Source organism: Ascidia mentula, chromosome 6 (assembly GCF_947561715.1).
Source record: "Ascidia mentula chromosome 6, kaAscMent1.1, whole genome shotgun sequence".
Classification (NCBI taxonomy): domain Eukaryota; kingdom Metazoa; phylum Chordata; class Ascidiacea; order Phlebobranchia; family Ascidiidae; genus Ascidia; species Ascidia mentula.
This window is the reverse complement of record NC_138571.1, coordinates 11,300,423-11,316,714: the sequence shown is the minus strand read 5'-3', so window position 1 is coordinate 11,316,714 and position 16,292 is coordinate 11,300,423. Positions and strand designations below refer to the sequence as shown.

Genomic DNA, 16,292 nt, shown 5'->3' with positions numbered 1-16,292 from the left:
GAGGGGGGGCAGCCAGCATCAAGGTCCATACCAATTAAAAAGGCCCGCGAAGGGCATGGTTTTCTGTAAAGTTAGCAATTGTATCGTAAAGGTTGGATTCTATAATTTAATGCAATGGTTGGAATACGCCGAGTCACTGGATATGCTTGACAAGACTGAGATGAAGTAACATGGACAAACCAACAATACAAAAAACGCTGCCCAGGTACATGTCCGAATGATGGTTGACATGAAAGGGGAAGCCGCCGATGTGGCTCACTAGGGCCCATTAGCATATCCAGGTGAGGACCATGGACCTTCCCAAAAAGCTTTTAGGATGGGATTGTTTTGTTATGACGTTGAGGTTGAGTCTCACCATATAAGAGATACCAACACACATGGCATTGGTGTCCGGTTGGCCCACGATATTACAATAACTATTACTCCATTATTAGCATTGTTGTAAAGGATTGGCAAACGAGGACTGGAGATGTCCTTAATTTTCACTGACTTGCCAGTTAAGAGTTATTTATGTGGATAATTTTATCGATAATCAACAGAATGAAACCAAAAGTAAAGCCATGCTGATCTGTGATGTGAGATCACATTGTGATCTGTTAGACCGAGATCCATGACCTGTTTATTTGTGGAAAGAGTGGCAAATATGTAGGGAGATATCAAAGACGAGACAGAAACAAAGCTGCGATTAAGCGGCAAAGGAGATTGAGAAAAGTAGCAAAAGTTGAAAGACATAACACAAAGAGATAACTAGCGATGTCGTCAGAAAGACAGCAGAGTGCGAACGAAAAATAGTAGAAAGCGGTTTCAAAAGACCAAGTTTAAATAAAATAATAAAAGGGAATTCCCTATGGAATCCTGATTTTTGATGATTTTGACACGCGATATATTTTGCTTCCTGGATGCTAGTAAGTTTAATGAATTGATAACGCTTGGCACAAATGGCAAGGGATTTTTTATACAACAGTCAGTATTAAAATGTTTTTTTTTTTAACTTTCTTGACACAGATGACGCATTGGGAGCCATCGAAGCCATTCTTTCATCCGTTACGCTTCAACAATATTTGCCATGGAAACGCAAACTAAAGGCTCGTTTACACACGAACACAGTTTGGCACGGTACAGCACAGTCTGGCACACACGGCGTTTACACTACTGGAATAATCGAGCACGACTACAGGGATTTCCCTGTAATGAACATGAAACCGACAAGTGCAAGTGACAAGTTGCGTTGATAATTTTTTAAGGTTGTCAGTCTTGACTTGCATTTCCCGCCAGCGATATTATAGACACAAATTAAAGTTGTTGTTATTGGCTGTACATATTCTTCAACAAAAAGCATGTACTGTTTTACACAGTTAAGGCATGTAATGTTTCCGCTGAGACGCCGTTCCACACACCACTTTGTAATTCAGTTACGGCACCATTCCATACTCTTAAAAACAATCGCCTTATATATGTCCTCTCCTTTTAAGCAGTCGCCTTGCACTCTCGCATCAATGTGTGCCGAAATGTGCCCAACTGTGCCCGAATTTATGCTCGTCGAGCAAAAGCGAGCAAGCACATCACAGCACAGACCGGCACATCCCATCCCAGCACAACTCAGCACGCGCGCACAATAAAACAAACACGGAATCGTCTGTAGTGTAAACAGGCCTTAACTTTGACCATTTTAATTTGGTCGACTTTGGGGGTGCATTGTTCGAGTTAAAAGCGGCAGCGGAAACAAAGTAATTGGTGTGCTTCCATATGTAAGTGTTATGTTTGGTCTTCGACTCGAGCCAACAAATTTTACGTGACAGTAATATCTACTTTGGGCAAGCAAACAAAGGCCACGTATCGTTTTCCAAGCGAATGTAAGCTCGAGGCACTAATGTATTTTATTTAGTTGTAGTTCGATTACTAGACCTATATTTGTGTGTGGTGTGCAATAATGTTTCAACATTACTTACAAGGAAATAGGTATCAACTATCAAGTAGGTTCTAATGGTAAAACAGATTTTGTTGAAGTATCTCTGATCAACTGCCCAGACTGTGTTTTAAAGTAGGCTATAGGCATGTCCATTCAAACTTGGTAATCACACAATGGAGGAGACTAAACCAAATTCTCAAGAGCAAAATATTAACTGCGAGGTAAGCAGTATAAATTCATTTTTTATGAAAAAAGTTCAAAGAAATGCCTCATTTGTGACTTTAAAAAACACATGTTTAGAATCTTCATATTGGAACTAAGGAGCACCACCATCAAAATGAATTTCATTTGACCAAAACTTTAAATTATGAAAATCTACAAATCGTCCAGAATTTTCAACAAAATGTTCAACAAATTGCTGGACCAAGTGCACAACAAGCTTTGGAAGCAGTTCCGGAACAAAGTTGGTACCGGTTATAAAATCACATGCCGAAAATGTACTTATTTGTATTAGAGCTATGTGGGTAATTATCACAAAACACAAAAATTAGCATGCTAAAATGCAAAGTAGTTTCAGAAGTTAAACAGTCAACATAAGATAATGTTTTTGTTCAAAGGTGTGCATCCATTCATCAAAATTGTTTGCTTTTCAGACAGGATAAACAAAGAAGCAATCCACAAAGTGGTTCAATACCAAGAGAAACATCTAGAGGCAAATGTTTTGTTACCTGTTCAGTTAAAATCTGCAGTTGACCTTCCTGTTGTGCATCCTACCTTAATAGAAACCCAGTTTTATGATGGGGTAAAAGATGCAAGTAAAGTGTTTAAATCCTCCACTGTAAAATCCTCTAGTAGAAACTTGCAAGTAGGCCATAATGTGCCTTTCAATGACTTAGTTAAGTTGGTGAGCGAAAATAAATTTACTGCACTAATTGGTCAACCTGGGTGTGGCAAAACCACTACATCCAAAAGGTTAATAAGGGCTGTTAGTGATCTGGTGCCAATCCATTTGCGATTCATGGACATGGAATACAGTGACAAGCTAACTGCACGGCAGCTTTTTATGGATTACCTTTTTCCTTGTCTAGATAACAGCACTAGAGAAAATGCTTTTGCATGGATGGTCAACAATCCAGATAAATGTGTATTTATTATGGATGGTTATGATCAGGCTGTTTGGAGTCTTGTAAATGTAAAACCAATAAATGCTTCTTATGACACACCACTGTCTATTCAACAGCTAGTAGCTAATCTTTGCAGCAAAAAGTTTTTCAAGGACTCCAGGCTCATCTTCACTTCAAGACCCCATGCAATGATCACCATTCCGTCTGAGTTACGTCCAGATGCCACCATTTGCATTCAAGATCTTTCAACTGAGAGCATGAAAAAGTTGTTCGATGCCTATGCTGGAGAAAAGAGTGAACAACTCTGGGATATATTAAACACGAAAGCCCCCCAGTTACTTGATTTATGTCATAATCCCATTCTACTACAGTTTATAGTAATTGTGGGTCTGTACAGCAGTGCTGATGACCTCAATTCTGTAACTACTGTTACTGGAGTCTTTACGGCGATCCTTGAGCATTTAAGGCATTCAAATCATGCCAGAGGCTTGGATATCAAGAATCTATGGGAACCGCTTGGAAGAATGGCCTATAAGGGTATGCTACGTGGGAGTGTGGTCTTTACTATAGAAAACCTCAAAGAAGAAGGCCTTGATGACATGAATGCTCAAGATTTTGTGATAGTCGTGGCTCGTCAACTTGGATGTAATCAATGCCTGTTTGATGGTGACAAAATTATATATTTTTGCCACCAGTTGTTCCAGGAGATTTTCACGGCCAAGTATATCAGCACCTACATGCCAGAGGAAGAGTTTGAGAAAATGACCGATGATGTGGTAGCTGGAGGTCAATGGAGTATGGTTAGGAGGTTTTTATGTGGTCTCATGCTGGGAAAAAGTACCAACCAAAGTATGAGCTTTACATTTTAGCTTATGCATACAATAAAGGAAATGTATACAAAACAATTAATTGACTTATTTATGTTAATAAAAAGACTTGAACTTTATTTCCACCACTACCATATTCTTAATTACGGTTTTTGTTTAGAAAAATCATCCATATTTCTAAACAAAATGATGGAACATGTCAATGGACTTCTTACAGGACTGCACACTGTGAACAGATCTGTTGGGCAATCAGGTAATGTTTATGTTAAAATAAAAAAATACTTGCTAGTCTACCAGCTAGCATGTGCCACGGTCAAAAGCTGCACTGATGAGACCTTACAGGTCGAAACAGTGTGTACACCTGTCTGCAGAAAAATACTTGTTTTTGAGAAAAATTGGGTATAATCTTTGAAACAGTCCAATTCATGGACCTGTACAAAAAATTGCAATCCTACGCATGAAACACCAACAAACTGCCTTAGTCACAGAAAATTTTGTGTTACTTACATCTTTCAGCCTACCCTTCCTTCTGATTCCTCACTTTCTCAAAACAAACTTATAATCACAGTCACTTTGAAATGTTTGTTGTGGATGTTTTTTATAGGAATTTACAACTATCCGTTTGTAACACAATGCTATTACTTACCCTCTTTGCATTTAATAATTTTTTTCAGAACTGAAAGAGTGGTTTGTTGATTTATTGGAAGTTTCTGATGAGTTGGTCTATAAATTGGTAAACAGTGTTCCTGCTTGCTTTATGTTTAAAGTGGATGATCGTGACACAAACATCACAGTTCATGGTATTACGAGGATTTTAGCTAAGTTTCAGCAGCCAGTATTTCATGTTAGCATTTACGGAGATAAATGGATCAAGCGTTTATTGCCAGCATTACAAGGAATGCAGTGCAAGGTAATTATAATTGCACGTCTTTTTGTGGTGACTGTTAAAATATGTTGTATTTTTACTTTATTAAAATTTGGTATCATTGTTATTTACCAGTTCAGCTACCAACTGATGATGACTGTAATTGTCAGTAAAAAATCCTGGTAACTGTTGTTTGTTGTGTTTGACAGATTAATATACTCAAAATATCTAAATGCCCAATACTAGGGGAACAGATTGAGTATATTTTACCACATGTTGGAAGAAGTGATGATTTAACCCTTGAATCGTGTAACTTAAAAGATGTGAGCAAAGTTTCAGAACAAATGAGGAAAAGAGATTCCAAGGTTTGTATATTTGTACACAAGTAAACTGGGAACCGTGAAGACATGACAAAAATAGGTAAAGTTTTAAGTTTACTATAAATCAAGGTTATTGTGTTATTTATTTTGTGTTGTCTGTTCCCTTTCACACTAATTAGGTGTAAAAAATAATGTTACTTCATACTAGTGGTCCAAAAAAAACACAGATTCACAGGTGAGTTTCATTGCCCAACAAGTTTTGGAAAACCTGTTATAAGATCATAATGTTTCAAAGGAACCTCAGTTTATACATTGATTTTCTGTTTCAAATTGTTTTTTTAAATTATTGTTTAACTATAAGCCAAATGTGCATGCTAGTGCTTTATATTAGGTTACAAAATATATAAAATTGCTTTACAGCTATAAAAAGGAGTTATACAATTACAGATGCGTTTTCTAGACCTGGGTTACAACCCAATTTGTGATGTTGGTTTACAAGAACTTGCAACTTGTGTAGATAAAACTGATGCCTTGGTGTTAGAAAAGTGCCAAGTGCCTAACGTGGGGCCGCTAACTGAGTCTATTGTGGCAAAGAAATGCATGGTAGTCCCAATAATTTATGTTTGATGTTAACTCATGGATTATAATTTGCAATCTTTAAAATTACCTGATTTGTTTCTTAACCAACATTTAATCAAAAACTAAATGTATGTATGAAACAAAATTTTTCTTTATTTTTTAGCTTACACGACTTGTGCTTTCAAAAAACCCAATTGGAAATGATGGAATGAAACTTCTTGCACAATGTGTTTGCTATATACAGGAGTTGTTTCTTGAGGGTTGTGGAATAACCGACTTGAAACCTCTGACTGTAACTATGTTACAACAACAGACCAAGGTGCGATTTACTTGTACATTGTTATATAAATGACTTCAAGATGGTTTTTAATGTTTTACATACATCCAAGTTATAAACCCCTGTTGTATAGAATGCTCTGTTTTAGATAAGGAGACTTCTTCTTCCTGGAAACTATATTGGTAACGAAGGAATCAACCAGTTATCTTTATTTATTCATAAACTTATGTTTTTGGATGTGGGAAATTGTGGTGTAACTGATGTATCTACATTCTGCAAAGCCATTAGTGGCCGCAGGTCAAAGGTAAACAGTTCCAAAAACCTTGATTCAGATTATTTTAAATACCGAGTTTTACATTAGAGTTTGCTACTTTTTTGGGGTAATGGATTTTTCACCCTAAGGTTTTTAACCTGTGGGTCATGACAATCATGGGGTCGCTAAGCAAAGCTTTGAGATTTTTGTTATACAACAATGATTTACAGATTTGTCTGCATGGTATTTATCAAATTACCTTTGTCTGCAATTGCTTACGGTGAATTAAGTTACTGGGATTATTTCATTGACAAGATCTTTGAGAATTATTTTTGTTCAGAAAACACTGTGACATGTTTTGCTGCAAGTTTATAATTGGGTCACAGATTAGATCAATTTGGTTTTTGGGGTTGTAATATGAAAAAGTGAAAAAGCACAGATCTAAAGTTATCGATGGATTTATATTTTTTTAATGCTTACTTTTGTTAAGATGGAGTTTGTTGGCTTGCAACAAAATGCCATTGGAATTGATGGGGCTGTCCACCTTTCCACCTGCTTGAGTAAAATTAAGGAATTATCTGTCTCTACAATGGATTTGACTGAAGAAGGCATTCATATACTGGTAATATTTCATTCATAAAAAAGTGAATTGAAGATATAGTGAACTCTGGATAGGGATATTTTATTGAATTATATTGAATTCGGTCAACCCATAAACTGACTGACTGCGAACGATATTAGGAGGTCATGATTTGTAGGGCAGGTCACCAATGCAAAATAGGAATAATATTATAAAAAACTTTGCACCCGCAATTTCTAAATAATAACAATTAGGATTATGTGCAAAAGAGCCATAAAGGTCAATGTGACATATAAGGTTTCTGCGCTGGCTTTTAGATTCAGGCACACAGGTTTACACTTTGTGGCACCTTACAATCATTTGTCGATCCGTTGGGTACTCAAATGGTTACCAAAATAGATTTATGTTGGGTTTCCCATTTGGTTCCCGGTGAAACACTAAATATCTTCTGTATTTCTTTTGAATTTTGATTCTTGACTTGGGAATTGCTTGTCTTGTCCTTAACAAATTTTGCATTTAAAACCCATTTTGAAAAGTTTGTGCTAAAACTGTATGTTCTTGTTTTGTAGAATTCAGTCAATGATAAAAAACCTAGAGATGAACGTGAGTTGCTTGGTTTATTTTCTTTGTGAGTTACATGCAACTATGTTATTTTACCCTTTTCAGAATCCCGCATCATTAACATCCATATTTCTCTTAGCACTACAGGAATTCACATTTTTGCAGATACGCTGAAACTTTTCCATCCTCCGCAAGCAATCGTTGAACCCTGACAATATAAAGAATAAGAAAAGCAAAAATAGCAATAACCTAATTAGAATAAACAAGCTTAAAACAAAACGGAATATAAATTAAAATCAATGTAACACAATTTTAATGAATTTGGGTTACTGTGTCCAAGCAAAGTCATTTTCCCATGCACGATGTTATGTTTTTTTGTTTTACTGCAACTAGAATGCAATGGTGTTCAAAGATGGGTCGGGGAAAAAAGTCCGGGATTTTGAACTCGCATAATATTTCAGTTGGACGCCCGAGGTTGCTCTGTAAAGCATATTTAGCTCGTGGGAATGTTTTTTGATTGCATAACAGCACGAAACATATGTTTTTAAATGCCCTTTTCTGAAGCATAATGATGTCATGTATATGCTGATTGTTCACGTCAACCGTGACTACGAACGATTTTCAAATTCACGCAATTGCCCAGAAATTACTATCTAAACTCATGCGAGTACAAATAGTTGTCATGTTTACGGTTGCAATCCAACCTCCCCGTGCCTACGTAGCTCTCTGCAATTAATTTCAAAAAAAATGTGACTAAAAAAATGATGATTTTTTGTAAATCATTGGACCTTAGTCTAACCCCTGAAGCGTCCCCATCGAACCCAGGTTAAGAACCACTGTTCTACAGCGCTTTTTTTGCTCCATTATTAGTTTTGAAGAAGGATAGGTTTGCAACATGTTTAACTAAAACACAGACGATAGCAAAGCCAACGCCTCATGCAAATAAACGTTGGTTTGAACAAGCGCGTATTTTATGGGCATCCTAAAAAAGACGTCACAAAGTATTTAGGAATACCTTTTTCATGGTTTTAAATCTACTTCTATAAGGTTGGGCCTATTTGATATTTCTAATATATGACTGCATACACCTGTCTTTTGGCTGTCTTTGCCAAGGTTTTTACCGATAGGCTACATGGTTGTAAGTTATGTGTCATTTGCGTTCGTCATTTATGTATGCTGTATTTTTTTGCCATATTTTGGAGGCCCGGTCTTGAAAATAATGCCCAAGTGTAACTTGTATTGTAAAAAAAGGTTGGAGAGTGAATTTGCTGTGTACCGTATATTTCTTCCCTCTCATAACTTTCATATTTATCATGGATCTTGTCATATAATATTTGTCAATGAATCATTTTTGTTCCAAATAACGTTTGTTCTAAGTTCAATGATTATAAAATGGCTTTAATCGTGTTGGTAGGTGCAGTTGATTGAAATTACTTGTTTAATATGAACAAGAATGTAAAGATGTAGTTTGTTACATTCCACTATAGTGTGTATTTTTGCTGTTTTTCATTGCACTATATTATAGATTGCAGCTTTCAAGCCAGTTGCGTTCATATTTGTATCTGTTATTTGTGTACTTTGTGATCACGTTTCCAGTTCTCTTTGTATGATTTTGTTTTATACGCATGCAATGTATGTAAAAGTGATTTAACTTAGATTGTGCTTGTTTGTGTAGCATCCCCATTTGAAAACTATAAAAATGTACAATTTTTATGTTCGCATTAGTTTTCGTGAGCAGCAAATCATGTTCAACTTTAATCGACTTGTATTTGTTCCGTCATAAAGCTATTGAAAATTTTATGACTTCTGCATGAGGTTTTCCCCAAACAGGGGGTATTTGATGATATGTAGGACCAAGGCAAGGCTATTTCAACACAAGGCAAGCTTTATTTGTTTTGCCCGTTGAGCAACATTTCATTATGTCAATTTCTGCAAACCAAATATGTTAATCAAACAAAATACTGCTTACAGTAAATCTCACGGCAAACTTATCAAGTACCTGTAAATCATAAAGTTTACCGACATTGCAACCAAAGCTGAATCAGCCACAAAATTAGTGGCAATTTTCTAGGTGCTGGAGCGGTACAGCATGAAAAACACAAATTGATTGCATAAAGAATGCGTGTTGCTAATGACCGAACATTTACTTGTAGATGCGGAGACCAGGCAGCATCACACCCCCTGGTTGGATTCAGGCCCCACGAGAGGGAGTGCAATCGGTGCGGCGCATCAAGGCCCGCGAACGGCATTGTTTTCTGTAAAGTTAGGATTTCCAGCGTAAAGGCTGGATTTTATCTACAATTTAATGTAATGGTTGGAATACGCCGAGTCACTGTGCATGTTGGACAAGACTGAGATGGATTAACAGGGAAAAACAAACATTAAAAAATGTTGCGAGGTACACGTTCAAATGATGGTTAACAGGAAATGGGGTGCAGCCGATGTGGCTCACTAGCGGTTTGACTAAAATCCTGACTGCCTGACTCGCCTGACTTGCCTGACTTCAACAGCAGTGTTTCCAAAACTATTTTTAGGAAAAGTCGCCTGATTGCCTGACTTTCGTGATTATGTGTTGCAATTGCCTGGTTTTCGTGAATGTGCGTTGCAATTGCCTGACTTGGATATGTTTGTATTTTAAATGCATGACTTTTGTTTTAGTATGGGCGCAGGAATTGCGCAGCTTTTGTGTGATTGGGAGTATTTGCGCTGTTACTTAGACCCTTGAAAGACCTATAGAAAGTCTGAAGATGAGAATGTTCTGCGAATCCAACACACAATCACGAAAGTCAGGCAATTCCAATACGCATTCACGAAAGTCAGGCAATGACAGCGCACAATCACGAAAGTCAGACAATTCTAACACACATTCACGAAAGTCAAAGTCAGGCAATTCTAACACACATTCACGAAAGTCAGGCAATTGCAACGCACAATCACGAAAGTCAGGCAATTCCAACACACATTCACGAAAGTCAGGCAATTGCAACACACAATCACAAAAGTCAGGCAATTGCAACACACAATCACGAAAGTCAGGCAATTCTAACACACATTCACGAAAGTCAAAGTCAGGCAATTCCAAAACACAGAAGTCAGGCAATTCCAACACACATTCACGAAAGTCAGGCAATTGCAACACACAATCACAAAAGTCAGGCAATTGCAACACACAATCACGAAAGTCAGGCAATTCTAACACATTCACGAAAGTCAAAGTCAGGCAATTCCAAAACACAGAAGTCAGGCAATTGCAACGCACAATCACGAAAGTCAGGCAATTGCAACGCACAATCACGAAAGTCAGGCAATTCCAACACACATTCACGAAAGTCAGGCAATTGCAACGCATAATCACGAAAGTCAGGCAATTCCAACACACATTCACGAAAGTCAGGCAATTGCAACACACATTCACGAAAGTCAGGCAATTCCAATACGCATTCACGAAAGTCAGGCAATTCCAATACGCATTCACGAAAGTCAGGCAATTCCAACACACAATCACGAAAGTCAGGCAATTCCAATACGCATTCACGAAAGTCCGGCAATTCCAACACACAATCACAAAGTCAGGCAATTCCAACACACATTCACGAAAGTCAAGCAATTCCAAACACATTCACGAAAGTCAGGCAATTCCAACACACATTCACGAAAGTCAGGCAATTGCAACGCACAGATTACATGGCTATTTTTCCTGAATTTTTTTTGGAAACACTGGTGCTGAAGTCAGGCAAGTCAGGCGAGTCAGGCAGTCAGGATTTTAGTCAAGCCCCTCACTAGGGCCCATTGGCATAACCACGTGGTGACCAAAAAGCCTTTCCAAAGAGGTTTTAGGATGGGATTGTGTTGTTTTGTTATGACGTTGAGGTGGAGTCTCACAATATAAGAGATACCAACAATCATGGCATCGGAGTCCGGTTGACCTACGATATTACAATAACTATTACTAAATTATTAACATTGTTGTAAAGGATTTTGTCTACCTTTGCTTTTATTCTGTTGATTATCGATAAAATTATCCACATAAATAACTCTTAACTGGCAATTAAGTCAGTCAGTGAATATTAAGGGTGTCTCCAGTCGTCGTTTGTCGCCGGCGAAACGTAAACAATATATCTATACTTCCCACAGATAAGCATTTATTGGACTACCATCCAGTTAAAAAGTTAGCAGCTTGGATAGAATCGGCAGGGCCTTAGTGAAAAATTAATTTTTATAAAAAAAATAAATAACTTTTATCAATTTTTTTCAGGACTTAGGGAGTGGTTTGTTGATTTTTTGGAAGTTTCTGATGAGTTGGTCAATAAATTGGTCAGCAGTATTCCTGCTTGCTTTTCATTTGATGTGAATGATGATGACACAAACATCACAATTCATGCTATTACCAAGATTTTATCTAAGTTTCAGCGGCCTGTGTTTTCTGTTAACATTGTCAATGATAAATGGATCAAGCATTTATTGCCAACATTACAAGTATTGCAGTGCAAGGTAATTATAATCACACACTTCTTGTGGTGACTGTTAAAATATGTTTTATTTCTACTTTATTATAATTTGGTATTACCATTATTTACCAGTTCAGCTACTAACTGACGATGACTGTAACTGTCAGTAAATAATCCTGGTAACTGTTGTTTGTTGTGTTTGACAGATTAATACACTCCAAATATTTAAATGCCCAATGCTAGGGGAATGGATTGAGTATATTTTACCACATGTACGAAGAAGTGATGAATTAATCCTTGGACAGTGTAAGATAAGAGATGTGAGCAAAGTTTCAGAAGAAATAAGGAAAAGAGATTCCAAGGTTTGTATATTTGTACACAAGTAAACTGGAGACCGTGAAGACATGACAAAAATAGGTGAAGTTTCAGGTTTAGTATAAATCAAGGTTGTTGTGTTATTTGTTTTGTGTTGTCTGTTCCCTTTCAAACCAATTAGGTGTAAAAAATAATGTTACTTCATACTAGTGGTCCAAGTAAAACACACATTCACAAGTGTGTTTCATGGCCCGAAAAGTTTTGAAAAACCTTTCAGGCCGCATCTCTCAATTAAATCCCAAAAATTGAGTTTTAGAAGTCATTTGTTATTGTGCACCTGGTTACAGTTTCTCTTGTTTGCCAAAAACAATTGCCGGGTCTGATGACTCATGAAGGGGGACTACTATTGCTGAACAGAAAAAAAATTGATTGCAGCTGCATTAAGACAGCACATTGGGGGGTTTTGCAAAGGCTAACTGCTAAATTGTCAGTCCTAGGGGGTGTACAAACAGCCCCGGTGGGGCCCCAAGACAATTACAAGACATCCAATTCTTCATGAATTGTGTAGAGGAGGGTTGGTGGCTTCACTTAATCGCAAATGGAGGTAACTTTCTCTGATTCATTTTTTCACAAAACAAACCTACACTTTTTTCTGCTTTTTTGACCAAAATAATGGCCAACAGAGGGTCAAAATGCCCCCGGGGGAGCAGTTTAAGTAGTTATTTTGATTATAAATTTGGCCACAATTCCTTGCCAAGGGTCCGCACTAACAGAAAATCACAAATTGAACATACTTTCTCTGATTCATTTTTTCACAAAATCAACCTCAATATTTGGGTAGTTTTTCAGCTACATGTACAACAGCACCCTCTACCAATTTACTGCCTGACTAATAGCCCTGAAAAACAAACTAAAACTGACATGCTGAAAATCGCCCTGGCAACAGCCTGTTCATCTGCGCTCATTCAACCAAAACACTGGCGCCCATGCATGACCCATTGCATTGTTACACATAATTTTACTCTGTTACGCAGGAGTTCGAGAAGGGCAATTCCCAACCGGGAAAGTCTTTTCCATAGAAATACAGAGATGCGGCCTTCAAAGGAGACAAACATACATGCCAGTGCTTTACATAAGGTTCAAAGATAAATAAATTGCTTTATTACTATAAAAAGGACTTATGCAATTACAGATGCATTGTTTAAACCTGCATTACAATCCAATTTGTGATGATGGTTTACAAGAATTGGCAACTTGTGTAGATAAAACTGATGCCTTGGTGTTAAACAGTTGCCAGGTGTTCAACGTGGGGCCACTAACTGACTCTATTGTGGCAAAGAAATGCATGGTAATCCCAAAAAAATATGTTTGATGTTAATTCAGTAACTCATGGATTATAATTTGCAATCATTAAAATAACCTAATTTGTGCCTTTACCAACATTTATGTATCAAACACTTAATGTATGTATGAAACAAAATGCTTACTTTATTTTTTAGCTTACATCCCTTGAGCTTTCAAATAACCCAATTGGAAATGATGGAATGAAACTTCTTGCACAATGTGTTTTTTACATACAGGAGTTGTTTCTTGAGGGTTGTGGAATAACTGACTTGAAACCTCTGACTGTAACTATGTTACAACAGCAGACTAAGGTGTGATTTGCTTGTACTCTTGTTGAATGAATGACTCCAGGATAGTTAATAATGTTTATATATATGCAAGTTTAAAATCCCGTAACAACAAAATGGTCTGTTTTAGATGAAGAAACTTCATCTTCCCAGCAACTATATTGGTAATGAAGGAATCAACCAGTTATCTTCATTTATTCACAAACTTATGTTTTTGGATGTGGAAGATTGTGGTGTAACTGATGTATCTACATTCTGCAAAGCCATTAACGGCCGCAGGTCAAAGGTAAACAATTACAAAAATGGATTTTTTTTGGGGTGATGGATTTTTTACCCTAGGATGTGGTTTTTAACCTCATGACAATCATGGGGTCGCTAAGCAAAGTTTTGAGATTTTTGTTATGCAACAATGTTTCACAGATTTGTCTGCATGAAATTTATTAAATTACGTTTGTTGGCAATTGCTTGAATCTAAGGTGAATCAAGTTACAGGGATTATTTGATTGACAAGATCTTTTAGAATTATTTTTGTTTCGAAAACACTGTGACATGGTTTGCTGCAATTTTATAAGTGGGTCACAGATTAGATCAATTGGCTTTTTTGGGGTTGTAATATGGAAAATTGAAAAAGCACAGATCTAAAATTATCGTATGGATTTGTATTTTTTTTTAATGCTAACTTTTGTTAAGATGGGGTTTGTTGGCTTGCACCAAAATGCCATTGGAGTTGATGGGGCTGTCCATCTTTCCACCTGCTTGAGTAAGATTGAAATATTAAGGGTCTCTGAAATGAATCTGACTGAAGAAGGCTTTTTTATATTGGTAAGATGTCATTCATAAAAAAACGAATTGATGCGACAGTGAACTCTGGATAGGGATATTTTATTGAATTATATTGAATTCGTTCAACCCATAAATTGGCTAAATTCAAACAATATTGGGAGGTCATGATTTGTAGGTCAGGTCACAAACGTAAAATAGGAATGATATTATATATAACTTATGACCTGCAATTTGTAAAAAAAAGCCATAATAATCAATGAGAGCTGCAGACAGTTGTACACACTGTTTTGACCTATATGGTTTTTCTGAGCTAGCTTTAAGACTAGCAGGCACACAGATTTCCACTTTGTGGCACCTTCCGGTCATTCGTCGATCGGTTGAGTACTCAAATCATTACCAACCAATGGGTTTCTGTTGGCTTACCCATTTGGTTCCCAGTGAAACACTAAATATATTCTGTATTTCTTTTAAATTTTGATTTTTGGCTTGGGAATTGTTTGTCTTTTCCTTAAGAAGTTTTGCATTTAAAACCCATTTTAAAAAGTTGGTGCTAATAATTGTATGTTGTTGCTTTGTAGAATTCAGTCAATGATAAAAAACCCACAGATGAACGTAAGTTGCTTGGTTTATTTATTTGTAAGTTACATGCAAATATGTTATTTTACCATTTTTAGAGACTGACATTATGGTTGATCCTGATTGGGAAATGAACTTTTTAATACCGTATCCGAGCCATTTTTAATTTTAAAGGAACATACACATGGCCACCGATAAAGTCTTGTCTTCATATTATGGACTTGGCTGTTCAGGAACAAATAAGGACACACTTATGTGGTTATGAAATAATACAGTAACGCCGTTAACTAAGGTAATTCGGTTGATTTTTAAAACGTGTGGATGGAATCAAATAATTTATTTTCTTTTAATGGTTTAACATAAGTAAGTAATAAACGTCTCTCAAAGGCCTGGGTAGGTTTGCAACATGTTTAACTAAAACACAGACGATAACAAAGCCAATGCCTTGTGCAAATAAACGTTGGTTTGAACAAGCATGTGTTTTATGGGCGTAATAAATATTAGGAATAGCTTTCCCAAGGCTTTAAATCACATAAATCAGTTTGCCTTATTTGATATTTTCGCTATATGACTGCACACCAGCCTTTTGGCTGTCTTTGCTAAGGTTTTTTCCGATACAGGGTTGTATGTTATGTGTCATTTGCCTCGTTTTTTATTCATGCTGTAATTTTTTGCCATTTTTTGAAGGCCCGCTGCTTGAAATCAATGCCTAAGTGTAACTTGTATTGCAAAAAATGTTGGAAGCTTTAATTTGCTATATACTGTATATTTCTACCCTCTCATAACTTTCATATTTATCATGGATCATGTCATGTAATATTTGTAAATGAATCATTTTTGTTCCAAAAAACTTTTGTGCAAATTTCAATGATTATAAAATGGCTTTAATCGTGTTGGTAGGTGCAGTTGATTGAAATTACTTGTTTAATATGAAAAAGAATGTAAAGATGTTGTTTGTTACATTCCACGAGTGTGCATTTTTGCTGTTTTTCAATGCACTATATTATAGATTGCAGCTTTCAAGCAAGTTGTGTTCATATTTGTATCTGTTATTTGTGTACTTTGTGATCATGTTTCCAGTTCTCTTTGTATGATTTTGTTTTATATATATGCAATGTATTTAAAAGTGCTTTAACTTAGATTGTGCTTGTTTGTGTAGCATCACCATTTGAAAACTTTAAATGTACAATTTTTATGTTCGCATTAGTTTTCGTGAGCAGCAAATCATGTTCAACTTTCATCGA

The 16,292-nt window shown here is 36.5% G+C and overlaps 2 protein-coding genes across 3 annotated transcripts; both read left to right on the top strand.

The window, feature by feature from the left end:
- The first annotated feature begins 1,963 nt into the window (after positions 1 to 1,963).
- Positions 1,964 to 8,980, top strand: LOC145905492 (NACHT, LRR and PYD domains-containing protein 3-like). Of its 2 annotated transcripts, XM_082992707.1 has the most exons (13): positions 1,964 to 1,986; positions 2,043 to 2,130; positions 2,210 to 2,372; positions 2,563 to 3,882; positions 4,021 to 4,113; positions 4,535 to 4,770; positions 4,935 to 5,090; positions 5,493 to 5,648; positions 5,788 to 5,943; positions 6,050 to 6,205; positions 6,645 to 6,776; positions 7,304 to 7,337; positions 7,401 to 8,980. In XM_082992707.1, the coding sequence occupies exons 2-13, from the start codon at positions 2,083 to 2,085 to the stop codon at positions 7,505 to 7,507; spliced, it is 2,757 nt and encodes a 918-aa protein (XP_082848833.1). In that variant the 5' UTR covers positions 1,964 to 1,986; positions 2,043 to 2,082; the 3' UTR covers positions 7,508 to 8,980. The 2 variants fall into 2 exon arrangements, with proteins under 2 accessions (XP_082848833.1, XP_082848832.1); XM_082992706.1 differs by having other exon boundaries at positions 1,971 to 2,130.
- A 1,999-nt stretch (positions 8,981 to 10,979) lies between these two features.
- Positions 10,980 to 16,292, top strand: LOC145907192 (NACHT, LRR and PYD domains-containing protein 9-like). Its single transcript, XM_082994623.1, has 9 exons — positions 10,980 to 11,028; positions 11,551 to 11,786; positions 11,950 to 12,105; positions 13,251 to 13,406; positions 13,558 to 13,713; positions 13,820 to 13,975; positions 14,380 to 14,511; positions 15,051 to 15,084; positions 15,147 to 16,292. Exons 1-9 carry the CDS (start codon positions 10,980 to 10,982, stop codon positions 15,212 to 15,214), a joined length of 1,143 nt encoding a protein of 380 aa, XP_082850749.1. The 3' UTR covers positions 15,215 to 16,292.

What these genes read in the sequence shown, in the direction of transcription:
- LOC145905492 (XM_082992707.1), top strand. Translation starts at nt 2,083, where the DNA reads ATGGAGGAGACTAAACCAAATTCTCAAGAGCAAAATATTAACTGCGAG. An exon ending in CAGATCTGTTGGGCAATCAG is followed by an intron (nt 4,114 to 4,534) that starts GTAATGTTTATG and finishes AATTTTTTTCAG; the next exon opens with AACTGAAAGAGTGGTTTGTT. An exon ending in TTGTGGCAAAGAAATGCATG is followed by an intron (nt 5,649 to 5,787) that starts GTAGTCCCAATA and finishes TTTATTTTTTAG; the next exon opens with CTTACACGACTTGTGCTTTC.
- LOC145907192 (XM_082994623.1), top strand. Translation starts at nt 10,980, where the DNA reads ATGGCTATTTTTCCTGAATTTTTTTTGGAAACACTGGTGCTGAAGTCA. An exon ending in TACAAGTATTGCAGTGCAAG is followed by an intron (nt 11,787 to 11,949) that starts GTAATTATAATC and finishes TGTGTTTGACAG; the next exon opens with ATTAATACACTCCAAATATT. An exon ending in TGTTACAACAGCAGACTAAG is followed by an intron (nt 13,714 to 13,819) that starts GTGTGATTTGCT and finishes GGTCTGTTTTAG; the next exon opens with ATGAAGAAACTTCATCTTCC.